Consider the following 13,566-nt stretch of genomic DNA (forward strand, 5'->3'; position numbering starts at 1 on the left):
TGCCGGCACACCACGAGCCTGAATGGGTGAAAGAATTACGTGATAGTGTGAATCATATCAGTAAGAGATTAGATAAGTCTGAGTCTCATGCAGAAAACTGGAGAAAATCAGTGGAAGATGTGATTTTTATTTTTTAGTGGTTCTGCCTTTTCATCCACAGGCGACCCCTCTGGGTCACATAAAAGACCATTTGCACAAATAGTACAAACTGATACCAACACGGACTCTGATTCCTGTGTCGACACTAGTGATTCCAGGGGAATAGATCCTAAATTGGCAAAAAGCACTCAATACATGATTGTTGCTATAAGGGAGGTTTTGGTAGTTACGGAAGCCCCTCCTGTACCTCAGGAGAAGGCTTATATTTATAAAGAAAAGAAAATTAATGTAACTTTCCCTCCTTCTCACGAGCTAAATACTCTCTTTGAGGGAATTTGGGCAAACCCTGAAAAGAAATTTCAGATTCCCAAAAGGATTCAGGTTGCTTATCCTTTCCCGACAGAGGACAGGAAAAGGTGGGAGTCACCCCCAGTTTTAGACAGTGCCCTGTCACGCTTAACAAAAAAGGTGATTCTCCCTCCACCTGGGACGGCTTCACTAAAGGAGCCGGCAGACCGCAAAATGGAGACTACGTTAATATCTATTTATGTGGCCAATGGTACACTGCTCAGGCCCACCATTGCTTGCGTGTGGGCGTGTAGTGCTATCGAAAAATGGTCAGATAACTTGTCATCTGAAATTGACACGATAGATAGAGACGAGATACTCCTAAAGTTAGGTCATATCAAAGACGCTGCTGCATACATGCTAGAAGCCATGGAGGATATTGGGCTTTTAGGTTCAAAAGCCGCTACCATGGGAGTGTCGGCTCGGAGGGCATTGTGGAATCGCCAGTGGAATGCTGATGCAGATTCCAAAAGAAATATGGAGGCTCTCCCGTATAAAGGTGAGGCCTTGTTTGGAGATGGGCTAGATGCGTTGGTCTCTGCGGCTACCACAGGTAAGTCAACATTTTTGCCTTATGCTCCTGCACCGGCGAAAAAGACATATCACTCTCAGATGCAGTCCTTTCGGCCCAACAAATACAAAAAGGCCAAAGGTTCCCCCTTCTTTGCAGGTAGAGGGAGAGGACGAGGAAAAAAGCCCGCAGCATCTCCCGGATCGCAGGAGCAGAAGTCTACCCCAGCTTCTGCCACATCTGCAGCATGACGCTGGGGCTCCCTTGCGGGAGTCCTCTCGGGTGGGAGCATGTCTGAAACTTTTCAGTCAGGTCTGGGGTCAATCTGTCCTGGACCCATGGGTCTTGAAAATAGTGTCCCATGGATACAAACTGGAGTTTCAAGATGTCCCCCCATGCCGATTTTTCAAATCGACCTTGCCAGCTTCTATTCCGGACAGAGAAGTTGTAACAGCTGCAATTCAAAAATTATGTCAGGATGAAATCATTGTCCTGGTTCCCGTGTCTCAACAGGGAGAAGGGTTTTATTCAGGCCTCTTCGTAGTTCCAAAGCCGGACGGCTCGGTCAGACCAATTTTAAACCTGAAATTGCTGAATCTTTACCTGAAAAGATTCAAGTTCAAGATGGAATCTCTGAGTCCAGTGCCTGGAGGAAGGGGACTTCATGGTGTCAGTAGACATAAAAGATGCTTACTTACATGTTCCCATTTATACTCCTCATCAGGCTTATCTGAGATTCGCGGTACAGGATTGCCATTACCAGTTCCAGACATTGCCGTTCGGACTCTCCACGGCACCGAGGGTATTCACCAAGGTGATGGCAGAGATGATGGTCCTCCTTCGACAACAAGGAGTCAATATAATTCCTTACCTGGACGATCTCCTGATAAAAGCGAGATCCAAGGAACGTTTGGTGCAGAACATTGCACTCTCCCTGTCAGTACTCCAACGACACGGTTGGATCATGAATTTTCCAAAGTCACAGTTGGAACCGACGACAAGATTGTCCTTTCTGGGGATGATACTGGACACAGAAGTACAGAGGGTATTTCTTCCAGTGGAAAAGGATCTGGAAATCCAGAGACTGATCAAGCAAATTTTGAAACCAACAAGAGTGTCGATCCAGATAATCCTGTCCTCCAAAGCCAGGATTTCGCTCCTGTGGTGGCTACACAGTTCTCGCCTATTAGAGGGATGCAGGTTCGGGATTCAGGACTGGGTCCTAGTAACCACGGATGCAAGTCTCCGAGGCTGGGGAGCAGTCACACAGGGAAAAAGCTTCCTAGGAATATTGTCAAGTCAGGAAACCTTCACATAAACGTGCTGGAATTGAGAGCCATTTACAACAGCCTTCTACAAGTGGTGCATCTTCTTCAAGATCAACCCGTGCAGATCCAGTCGGACAATGTAATAGCAGTCGCGTACATAAACCGTCAAGGTGGAACGAAAAGCAGAGCGGCAATGGCAGAGGTGACAAAGATCCTCCTCTGGGCAGAAAGACATGCAAGAGCTCTGTTGGCAATTTTCATTCTGGGAGTGGACAAATGGGAAGCAGACTTCCTCAGCAGACACGATCTCCATCCAGGAGAGTGGGGCCTCCACCAAGAAGTCTTCGCAGAGGTGACAAGTCTTTGGGGAGTTTCTCAAGTAGACATGATGGCATCTCGTCTCAACAAGAAGCTTCAGAAATATTGTTCCAGGTCGAGAGACCCTCAAGCAATAGCAGTGGATGCACTGGTGACCCAGTTGGTGTTTCGGTCGGTATATGTCTTCCCTCCGCTTCCACTGATACCAAAAGTACTCAAAATCATACGAAGAACATGGGTTCGAGCGATCCTCATTGCCCCAGACTGGCCAAGGAGGGCTTGGTATCCAGATCTTCAGGAGTTACTCATAGAAGATCCTCGGCCTCTTCCTCCTCACGAGGACCTGCTACAGCAGGGGCTGTGCGTATATCAAGACTTACCGCGGCTACGTTTGACAGCATGGCTGTTGAGCGCCGGATCCTAGCCCGAAAGGGTATTCCTAAAGAAGTCATTCCCACACTTTTACTCGGACCAGGAAAGGAGTAACGTCTAAGCATTACCACCGTATTTGGAGAAAATATGTGTCTTGGTGTGAATCCAAGAAGGCTCCTATGGAAGATTTTCAGTTAGGACGTTTTCTCCATTTTCTACAGGCAGGTGTGGATGCGGGACTACGATTGGGTTCAATCAAGGTCCAGATTTCGGCCTTATCAATTTTCTTTCAAAAACAATTGGCCTCCCTTCCAGAAGTTCAGACATTCATGAAAGGAGTGCTGCACATCCAACCTCCATTTGTATCCCCGGTGGCACCATGGGACCTTAATGTGGTGTTGCAGTTCCTGAAATCAGATTGGTTTGAACCTCTGCAGGAGATAGAATTGAAGTTTCTCACTTGGAAAGTGGTCATGTTATTGGCCTTGGTATCCGCAAGGCGGGTGTCTGAGTTGGGGGCCTTGTCCCACAAGAGCCCTTACCTGATCTTCCATGAAGATAGAGCAGAGTTGAGAACTCGCCAACAATTTCTTCCAAAGGTGGTTTCGTCTTTCCATACGAACCAACCTATTTTGGTGCCAGTGGCTACTGACACCTTTACTGCGTCAAACTCTCTTGATGTAGTCAGAGCTTTGAAAATGTATGTCACAAGAACAGCTTGGGTACGGAAAACAGAGGCTCTGTTTGTCCTGTATGCTCCCAACAAAATTGGGTGTCCTGCTTCTAAGCAGACCATTGCGCGTTGGATCAGAGGGACGATTAAGCACGCTCATTCCATGACAGGATTGCCGTTACCAAAGTCGGTAAATGCCCATTCTACTAGAAAGGTGGTTGAGGTGTGAGCTGGTATGAATCTCACCATTAAATTAAAAGTAAATCCTTTCCTCGAAATGTCCGTCTCCCTGGGCACAGTTCCTATAACTGAGGTCTGGAGGAGGGGTGTAGAGGGAGGAGCCAGTTCACACCCTTGAAAAGTCTTAAAGTGCCCATGGCTCCTGCGGAACCGTCTATACCCCATGGTACTAAAGTGGACCCCAGCATCCTCTACGGACTAGGAGAAAAAGATTTACCGGTAGGTATTAAAATCCTGTTTTTAGGTCTTATGCCCAGGTATCAGAATCACTTTCTTTTTTATCACAGGCAAGAACTGCAGCCACTGGTGGCTGACTTACACAAACAACATCATCAACAGCCTCATCCTAATCCTCCTCATTAGTGTCAAATAGTAGTAGTAGTACACAAACATCCCCCTCATCCTGTTCCACTTCCACACTAGCATCCTAAATTTCTATTATGTTTTCATCACAACCTTTGCTTGTACTGCTCCTCACATGTGCAGATGGAGCAGATATGGTGGAATGAGGTGAAAGAGGCTGCTCTACAAGGACAGTATGAGAAATTTCAGACTCACACATAGCTCATGTGGATACCCCTAGACCAGCGGAAACCAACCCGGGTCTCTTTCATTAGCGTGATGCAGCTCCATCACCCAGCACTGCTCCCGACACCACTCCCACTCCCGACAACACTGGCAGATGGGAGGGGCATGCTGGGTGCTGCATGGCCACCAGGAGATCAGTCTAGCCTCCTCCACAACAAATGGTTAGGGTCACAGGAGGGATTTGGGAAAGTCCCGCTTGGTCAGGCCCCATGCTCCTGCCACAGCCTCCACCACCCCTCCCACCGGCCGATTCACAACTGAATAATCCATAGCCAGATTAGGGGGGGGGGGGATGCAGGGCATACTGTACCCTGGGCCCCCCTTTGTCAGGCCCTCACCCTGGCCAGAGCACACTGTCATCACTAGCTTTCTCTCTAAAGCAGCAGCAGAACCAGCAGCCAGAATGTGAGCAGGACAGTATGCAGTGCAGGCAGAGACACAGGAATATCATGTTTCATGAGCTACAGATGGAGCTTTCTGACCAGAGGAGAGATAGGAGGGTGGAGAGAGCTGTGACACAGGGATCCCAGATTCTCTTCCTCCCCGCCTGGGTGTCTGATTCCTGTGTGAACTGTTATGCAACTAAACCATTTGGGTCTAGAGATATAGAGACACACACACAGAGTCCTCCTGAGTCCTGTCCCAGTGTCTAAGTAGTACAGAGGCTGCTGCTGTCCTTGTATGTGACAAGATAAATTATTTTATTTTCCTATGTGTATTTTAAGGTTAAGTTGTCTTTGATCCACTACAAGAAGCGTTTATAAAATAGTTGTCTTTTAATTAGGTGGAGCTATACACAGTACCCAGGCATTATTAAACTATTAGATAAAACTAATATACACCATTGATTTAAATGTAATATACACAATCTATATCTTCCACTATGACCCATTCCAAGAGGGACAAAATGCTCTCTACCTGGACTTCCTTCTTAATTTATGATTGCAATCATCTTTGTTGAATACCTGTCTTACCAATTAAATAGTTCAACACAGGTGACGCCAATCATATATTAAGTGGGAAGTCCAGGTAGAGAGAATTTTGTCCCTCTAGGAATGGGACATGTTGGGAGGTATGCACAATCTATAAAACATCCCCCACCTTCCACCGGGGCCCCCCTGTCTTAAGTGCCCCAGGCACCCCTAAGGCTTAATCCGGCTCTGGGATAATTCTCTTCCTGCTCCAAGTCCTCAGTTATTGTTGGGCTGTGCCACCTCTGCTCACCACATTGTACCAGGCCCTGGCTTCCTGCTAATTCTACAGGTACCATGAAGGGAGGGGGGAGCTGCGTGTACAGTGGGTAATATAGGGTACTCTGTGTGGTACTATGGGGGACACTATGTGTATTGAGGGGTAATATGGGGACACTCTGTGTACTGAGGGGTAATATGGGGGATACTTTGTGTACTGAGGGACAATATGGGTTCGCTGCATGTACTGAGTGGAAATATGGGGGATGCTGCTTTTACTGAGGGGCTATATGGGAATGCTGTGTGTACTGAGGGGTAATATGGGGGACGCTGTGTGTACTGAAGGTAGTATGGGGAATGCTGTGTGTACTGAGGGGTAATATGGGGGACGCTGTGTGTACTGGAGGTAATATGGGGAATGCTGTGTGTACTAAGGGGTTGGAATGACACATGAGGGGCTGCTACAGAGGCATAGGGAAACTGAAGTGCATTATGTGGATCTGGCTTTTCAGTGTATTTTATGTGGATGTGGCTTTTAAAATGTATTTTATGTGTATCTAGTCCTTTCAATGTATTTTATGTTAGATCTGGCTTTATCAATGTATTTTATACCAGGAGCATGGCCTAGAGGGCACAAGGCCACCTCCCATTTTTGCACATGCGCCTTCAGTGCTCACATGGAATTTTCTTGGCTCTTTATCACTGGCTGGTTGGCCATTCCTGCCCTAGACACTCTTCAGGGATTTCTGAACACACAGTTTGAGCATTAGTTTTCTATTTTTGGTCTTTGATTTTTCGCTCTTTAAAGTGACACCACTACCCTTTTTTTAAAAATAGTGATAGATTTCAATCTCAGGTCCCTTTCCTGAACTTTCTGCCCCCTGGACCACCTTTAGTAGTTGTTGTGCTATCATGACTGGCAGCATCTGTAGTTCTAGTATTTGGTTGCTGCTTCTGCTCTTCTCTCGACTTATCGTTATTCTTATCAATCAACACACACAAGTAGTACAAACAAAAGAACATTTTTTTTTTACTTTTTTCACAGATGACAACTCACTGCAGAGTCACAGCGCTTATATTTATGTGAAGTAAAATTCTTTTGGAAAAGGACTGACAACTCACTGTGGACTTGGTGCTTATATTTATGTGAAGTTGTGAACAAAGTAAGTGTGGTATAGCATGCACCAGATCAGCCACTGGAGTGGATGGACAAAGTGGACACAGATAGGTCAGCTCAGCGACTGGAGGATGGACACAATGGACACAGATAGGTCAGCTCAGTCACTTGAGTGGGTGGACACATGGAGACCATCCACAGACCATCAGAGCACACTGCTCTCTCTACGGTCTGCTATGAATTGGTGCTATCGAATCCAAAACTGCAAGATCCAGGTCTACATGATGATGTTTTGCCTCGAATTGGAATCAAAGCAAGGTGGGAAAACCAGAGCTAGCACTTGGATTCCCTTGGATTCCAGAAGTTCGGATGGGCTTGGATATCAGAGAACCTAGTCTTCTCATCTCTACAATAAAGGGAAACAAACACTTAAGGAGATTAGTAGCAGTCTCCATACCATTCCATGCTACTTTAGCAGGGATAGAAATTTTCATAGTATTGCCTCAGCACCTTTTTTGAGAACTCACTTATATGATCTTGGTACTGTATATTTTGTATATGCTCACTACTTTTCCCATGCTTGTGGAGGGGTTAGGGAAATGTTGCTGCCTTTCTTCTACATAAGACGTAAGTGTCAGAACTGGGCATTTTTCTCTTCCTGGACTGAAACTGGATTGGAGGCTACATTTAGAAAGCTGGAAGGCTTTATTATGTTTCTTCACATGTAGTTAGTCCTGAGGAGTGTACTAGGCACTAGATAGGAATGCTGTGAGGTGGAAAAATTGAGAAAACAGCTAGATAGGATCTAGTATTCAGATAACTGCGCTGGGACCAGTATTGCATATCAGGAACTGGTCTGTGACCGGTAATGCATATTGGAGCAAACAGGCTGGAACTGGTAATGAGGATCAGGAACCTGGGCAGGGACCGGTAATTTATAGCAACGTATCCGGGCTGGAACCAGTAATGTGTGACAGGGTAAATAATATACTTTATTTGTCATTAACAAAATCGACAACGAAAAGGTCAATGAAAATACAATGGTCTGGAACCAGTAATGCATAGCAGGGTAACCGGACTGTAATCATTAATGTTTAGCAGGAACTCTACATACATTTTCAGGGTATTGCTGGACTGGGAAGGTGTCTAGAATAGCAAATTTTTACTGGCCAACTAACCAGCTCTCCAGGAAGGGTTTAAATAGGGTGTACAAATATCTGACTGGCCACTGGGATCAGCTCAACAAAAGATAGCCACTCATTGGATGACCCACAATCATGTGACTAGATCCAATATGGCAGCACCAATGCTCGGCCAGGGGGCAAAAGGAGAGCGGCGGACAGCGGGGGATATTGTGGAGAGCTGGGAGAGACATTGCAGAAGTAAATATCAGGGTTTAGAACCTTGGAGCATGACAGTAAGGTATATTCATACCCTAACTGTAATTTGCCAATTATGCCGGCTGACACCTTGCCTGCTTCACCTTACCTAGTACCTAGACCCACACCTAGTATTAGGGACCCCCAGTGACGGAGACGCCTTGCCAATTGGCCTGGGGGCTTAACCCTATATCTGCAGATATACGCAACTAAGATCTCTGTATTTTCTGATTATTATGTAGTATTATTTTTCACTCATTGTGCATTAGGGATAACAAAATGTTTTTTCTTAGACAGAATTACCCCTTCCTTTTAGCACCTGAGTGACATCACAATCTGATTGAGCAGCTTGCCAATATATCTGCTTCACCTTTCATAAGTGCAGAGAGGCACAACAAGTTGATATGTCTCATCTGTGTGCATGCATAGTATGAAATCATGCATTTTGCTGTGAAAAGAAATTCTGCAAAATTAATTTACGGCCAGCTCTACATAAGCTCCATACTTGTGTTTTGCATAATAATTCTTCCATAGAAAAGTGCAGATTTGTAACTTTCAAGGTATAATTTATTAATGGTGTCTATGTTTAGCCTGTTTTACATCATCCAGCTTGTGATTTAGCAGCTAGATTATGGGTTGGGGAGACCTGAAAAACAACACTTTATTTTTTTCTGGGAATTATTGTTCTTGGAATAACAACGGGGTCCAAATCTGGTTAAATGTGTTGTCTTTGTCATGTACACTTTTTCCATATGGTCTAGGAACCAAATACAGGACTTAATGTAAGACAGGAAGATTCAGATTCGGAAAACATTTGGAAATTTTCAGGATTTTGCATTCAAGGTCACTGATAAAGTAACGTACCATTAATAGCTAAACATATTGTATACACATTAACAGAAATATTTTCAATTGTGCAATGTACAGGTGGAGAAAACATATAAAAAGCATAGTCTATGTCCAGCAAGCCAGTCCCTGGGATCTATCACTGCCATGAAGTTCCTTCTGATCTGTGTGCTCCTTGGAGCAGCTGGTGAGTATATGGGTTTACAAGGGAATCTTGTGAATGCTCAGATATCAGTATACAAATCTAACCAGTCATGTCTTAAGATATGTGTGTTATATTTTTAGTGGTGCAGCTGTGCTAGTCAGTATGTCATCTCTTACAGCTGCATTTGAGGATGACGATAAGATCGTCGGAGGTTTCACCTGCACCAAGAACTCCGTTCCCTATGTTGTGTCCCTGAATTCTGGATACCACTTCTGTGGTGGTACCCTGATTACCAGCCTGTGGGTGGTCTCTGCTGCTCATTGCTACAAGGCGTAAGTACAACCATTTAGTACACACAGTGTTCATGGCTTACTGGTTGGTTGGTTGGTTGGTTGGTTGGTTGTTTGTTTGAATGGTTGTTTGGATGGTTAGTTGGTTGGTTGGTTGGTTGGTTGGATGGTTGGTTGGTTGGTTGGTTGGTTGGATGGATGGTTGGTTGGTTGGTTGGTTGGTTGGTTGGTTGGTTGTGTAGTTGATTGGGAAACACATTACTAAAGCTAGCCATAGATGAGGGATGGAGCAATGGTCCAAATTTAGTGATCTCCTTTCAAGGAGTCGGCTGAATAATGGTCAGCAGGGCCATAACTAGGTGTGTGTGCGGAGGGGGCAGCGCACATAGCACTGCAGGGTAGGGGGCGCTGTTGGAGGCACTTGTCAATTATCTGTTTTAATTACTTTCACTTGCAGCTTCCCCTCTTTTTGAGGCCCAGCATCTCCTGACCGCCCCTGTTTCCTACCCCCACCTCTTCTGTCACTAATACCTATACAACATTCATGAACTCAACTTGAGATTTCTTTGTTATTCAGTCACACTGTCCTTTACTACATTTCAATATGCTAACATACACAGGATTCGAACCCATTGACTGTGGCATTGCAGTCAGACAATCTATTCTTTGAGCTATCTGCCCTTGCATAGAAAATTAGATAAATCTAAGCTAGAGAATTCTAACTATTTGAAGATTACCTTGTACTTTTGTGGAAAAATAATCAGCATTACAGCTGAGCAGATCTATGTAGTGTGTGGCTGCAAGGGATTGGATGTGTGACTGCACACTACAAAGATCTGCTCAATTACAATGCTTATTATTTTTTTTACAAAGTACTAGTTGCTTCATATAATGTTCATAGTTTTTATGTAGGATCAAATAGCTCAATGAGTAGGGTGTTTGATTAGAATTCAAAAGGTTATAGGTTTGAATCCTGGGTATGGCTGTATATTGAAATGTGTTATTTAATAAAGGGTATTGTAACTGAATAACAAGGAGCTCTCATAGCATGGGCTTTCTCTGGGATCAATCTTGTCATGCCCCTTCCCCACGAGGCATGCGCCTTATGTCCCTATTGGAAAAATTCTCTCTTTGGCACAGGGCACCAAAAAGTCCAGTTACGACTCTGATGGTCAGGATGACCAGACCGGTTAATTAACCCAATCAAACAATCCAGGCAGTTTTAGAGGCATTTTCAGACTGTAAACGATTATCTTTCATTTCCATACAATGAGTTATAATTGTTCAGATCAGTCATTTCATTGACATTGAAAGAAAATTGTTCAGCCTACTGTATGACTAGACTAAGTTGGGCAAAGTGTGCAGGTTTTCTGTTTGTTTCTGTATAATTCCATGTCAATCATTGGATGTTTATTCTTATACGTCTTATTTTGCAATGTTAGTAAACATTGCTGCAGGTCGGATGGCATTGTGGCTAACAAGACAGGCCGCTAAACCCTGGGGCCATGTTTGTAACTGCTACAAGGCTTAAGTACAATCATTTAGCAGACACAAAGTATTCATGGTTTACTGGTTGGTTGGTTGGTTGGTTGGTTGGTTGAGTGGTTAGATAATTGACTGGCTTGCTGATTGCTTGGTTGGCTGCTCTCTTGGAAGGGGGTCTGTTGATTGTGTTTAGCATCATTAAAGCTGGCCATACCCTGTATTATATTCATTCAGATCAGCCGGGGCAGTACAGATGGTGTAATGGTTATCATTAATGCCTCACAGCACTGAGGTCATGGGTTCGATTCCCATCATGGCACTGTGTGGAGTTTGTATATTCTCCCCATACTTGTGTGGGTTTCCTCCAGGTACTTTGGTTTCCTCCCACAATCCAAAAATATACTGGTATGTTAATTGGATCCCAACAAAATAAACCCTAGCATGAATGTGTGTGCGTGTACACGTGGTAATGAAAATAGATTGTAAGCTCCACTGGGGCAGGGACTGATGAGATTGGCCAAATAATATCTGTAAAGTGCTGCGGAATATGTGTGCGCTATATAATTAACTGGTAATAAATAAATAAATCAGCCAATGAAACAATAGTTTGATTATCATTCAGTGTATGGACGTCAACAATAATTATTCACAGCCTGAAAAGTTCTAAAACATGGTCCTTAAAATTTGGTGTAATTACCAATCCTTTCCTATCCACCCCTCAATCCATCAGCCAACTGGAGATCACCTACATACATCTTTCAGGCTGTCATTCATCACCTCAACAGCCTGCCAGGTTGTCTGCAGCAATTGTGGTGTTTATGCCATCGTAAGGTTTTGTAACCATTGCTCATTGTCCTGTATTTCTGTGTATCCAGGAGCGTCCAGGTCAGACTGGGAGAGCATAACATCGCTACAAGTGAGGGTACCGAGCAGTTCATCAACTCCGCCAAGGTCATCAGACATGGCAGCTACAACTCCAGAACCATGGACAACGACATCTGGTTGATCAAGCTGGCCTCCCCCGCTTCCCTCAACTCCTACGTCAAGACTGCGTCTCTCCCCTCTGGATGTGCAGGCGCCGGCACCAGCTGTCTGATCGCCGGCTGGGGAAACACACTCAGCAGCGGCAGTAAGTTACAGATCACTAACTAAAGTCCGTTACATGCACTGGACCTTGGTGGAGAGACACTGCTGGATTCCATTAGTTAAGTGCAATGTTAGTAAGTTATTATACATGGGAATCCTTAGTGAATAATATTGTTGTTTTTTCCCTTTGAAAAAGGAAATTATCTGAATACAAATAGAAATGCTTATTTGATAGACTGCAACAATACACACAAATATACTCTATACAGAGGCATTCCCGACATAATATAATTTCTCATAAACATGAATAATATAATTCCTCATAAACACAACGCTGGATGGATAATGCCATATTACAGCAATATATAGTATAAAATGGGAGAATATAACTTAAATGTAATGTTTATTTCTGCAGCCAACATGCCAAACCTCCTCCAGTGCCTGAACGCCCCCATCCTGACCTCCGCTCAGTGCAGCAGCTCCTACCCAGGAGAGATCACCAATAACATGATCTGTGTTGGTTACCTGGAAGGTGGCAAGGATTCCTGCCAGGTAATGTCACTGCTTTATCACTATAGTACTGAGACCATGGTATCACTATAATATGTATGTGATGTATACGAGCTGTACGATCGCACAGTAGACAGCATAGTAACTGTCCAGCAACCATACTGATGTGGTATGACCATCTAACAATCTCTCCCCTCTGCTCAGGGTGACTCTGGCGGACCCGTGGTCTGTAACGGACAGCTCCAGGGTGTTGTCTCCTGGGGATATGGCTGTGCCCAGAGGAACTATCCCGGTGTCTACACCAAGGTCTGCAACTACAACTCCTGGATCTCCAGCACTATGGCCAGCAACTAAACTCCTGGATCTCCAGAACCATGGCCAGCAACTAACTCCTGGATCTCCAGCACCATGGCCAGCAACTAACTCCTGGATCTCCAGCACCATGGCATCCAACTAAACATCTATATACTGTATTATATTTATACAGATCATTTCATCCCATGTTTATCATCAAGTCATCACTTGAAAGATACCTTTGTAATGTATGTTCTGAATAAACATATTTCTTGGTGACAGTTTGAGTTATGATAGCTTTGTACATATTGCCATAGAGTGGCTATTGAGCCGAACACGACAATGGTTGTATCTCAGCACTCGGAGACAGATATATGTCTTTGTAGAATGGTCATCGGTTAATAGCGTATTCAGAAGAGGTGTTTAGTACATAGTGTGATATTACAGGGTTAACAGTCTCTCTGGAAGTCTTAAATACAATATTAATTTGGAATGTATTCCCGGGAGTTGGGATGCTGGCACATCCTGGTAAGAAATTTTATCCTACCTCTATCCCTATCCATAACCCTAACTCAATCCTCCCTAAGCCTAACCCTAACCTACCCCTCCTGCAGCCTACCTCTAACTGGCTATAAGCGGTAAAGTGGCCGATTTTTGCTTTTGTATGTAGCCCACACATGTTAGCTTTATTTTTACATTGCAAGTTAGATTTCAGTTTGAACACACCCCTCCCACATCTAACTCTCTCTGCACATGTTACATCTGCCCCCCCCCCCCCCCCCCCCCCCCCCCCTGCAGTGCAGCATG

General features: G+C 44.5%; 1 protein-coding gene across 1 annotated transcript; it reads left to right on the forward strand.

Moving 5' to 3' along the window:
* The first annotated feature begins 5,576 nt into the window (after positions 1 to 5,576).
* Positions 5,577 to 12,959, forward strand: LOC135058286 (trypsin-like). Its single transcript, XM_063963808.1, has 6 exons — positions 5,577 to 5,680; positions 9,031 to 9,136; positions 9,273 to 9,426; positions 11,745 to 11,998; positions 12,371 to 12,507; positions 12,670 to 12,959. The coding sequence occupies exons 2-6, from the start codon at positions 9,097 to 9,099 to the stop codon at positions 12,817 to 12,819; spliced, it is 735 nt and encodes a 244-aa protein (XP_063819878.1). The 5' UTR covers positions 5,577 to 5,680; positions 9,031 to 9,096; the 3' UTR covers positions 12,820 to 12,959.
* Positions 12,960 to 13,566: the final 607 nt, after the last annotated feature.

Source organism: Pseudophryne corroboree, chromosome 3 (genome assembly GCF_028390025.1).
Source record: "Pseudophryne corroboree isolate aPseCor3 chromosome 3, aPseCor3.hap2, whole genome shotgun sequence".
Classification (NCBI taxonomy): domain Eukaryota; kingdom Metazoa; phylum Chordata; class Amphibia; order Anura; family Myobatrachidae; genus Pseudophryne; species Pseudophryne corroboree.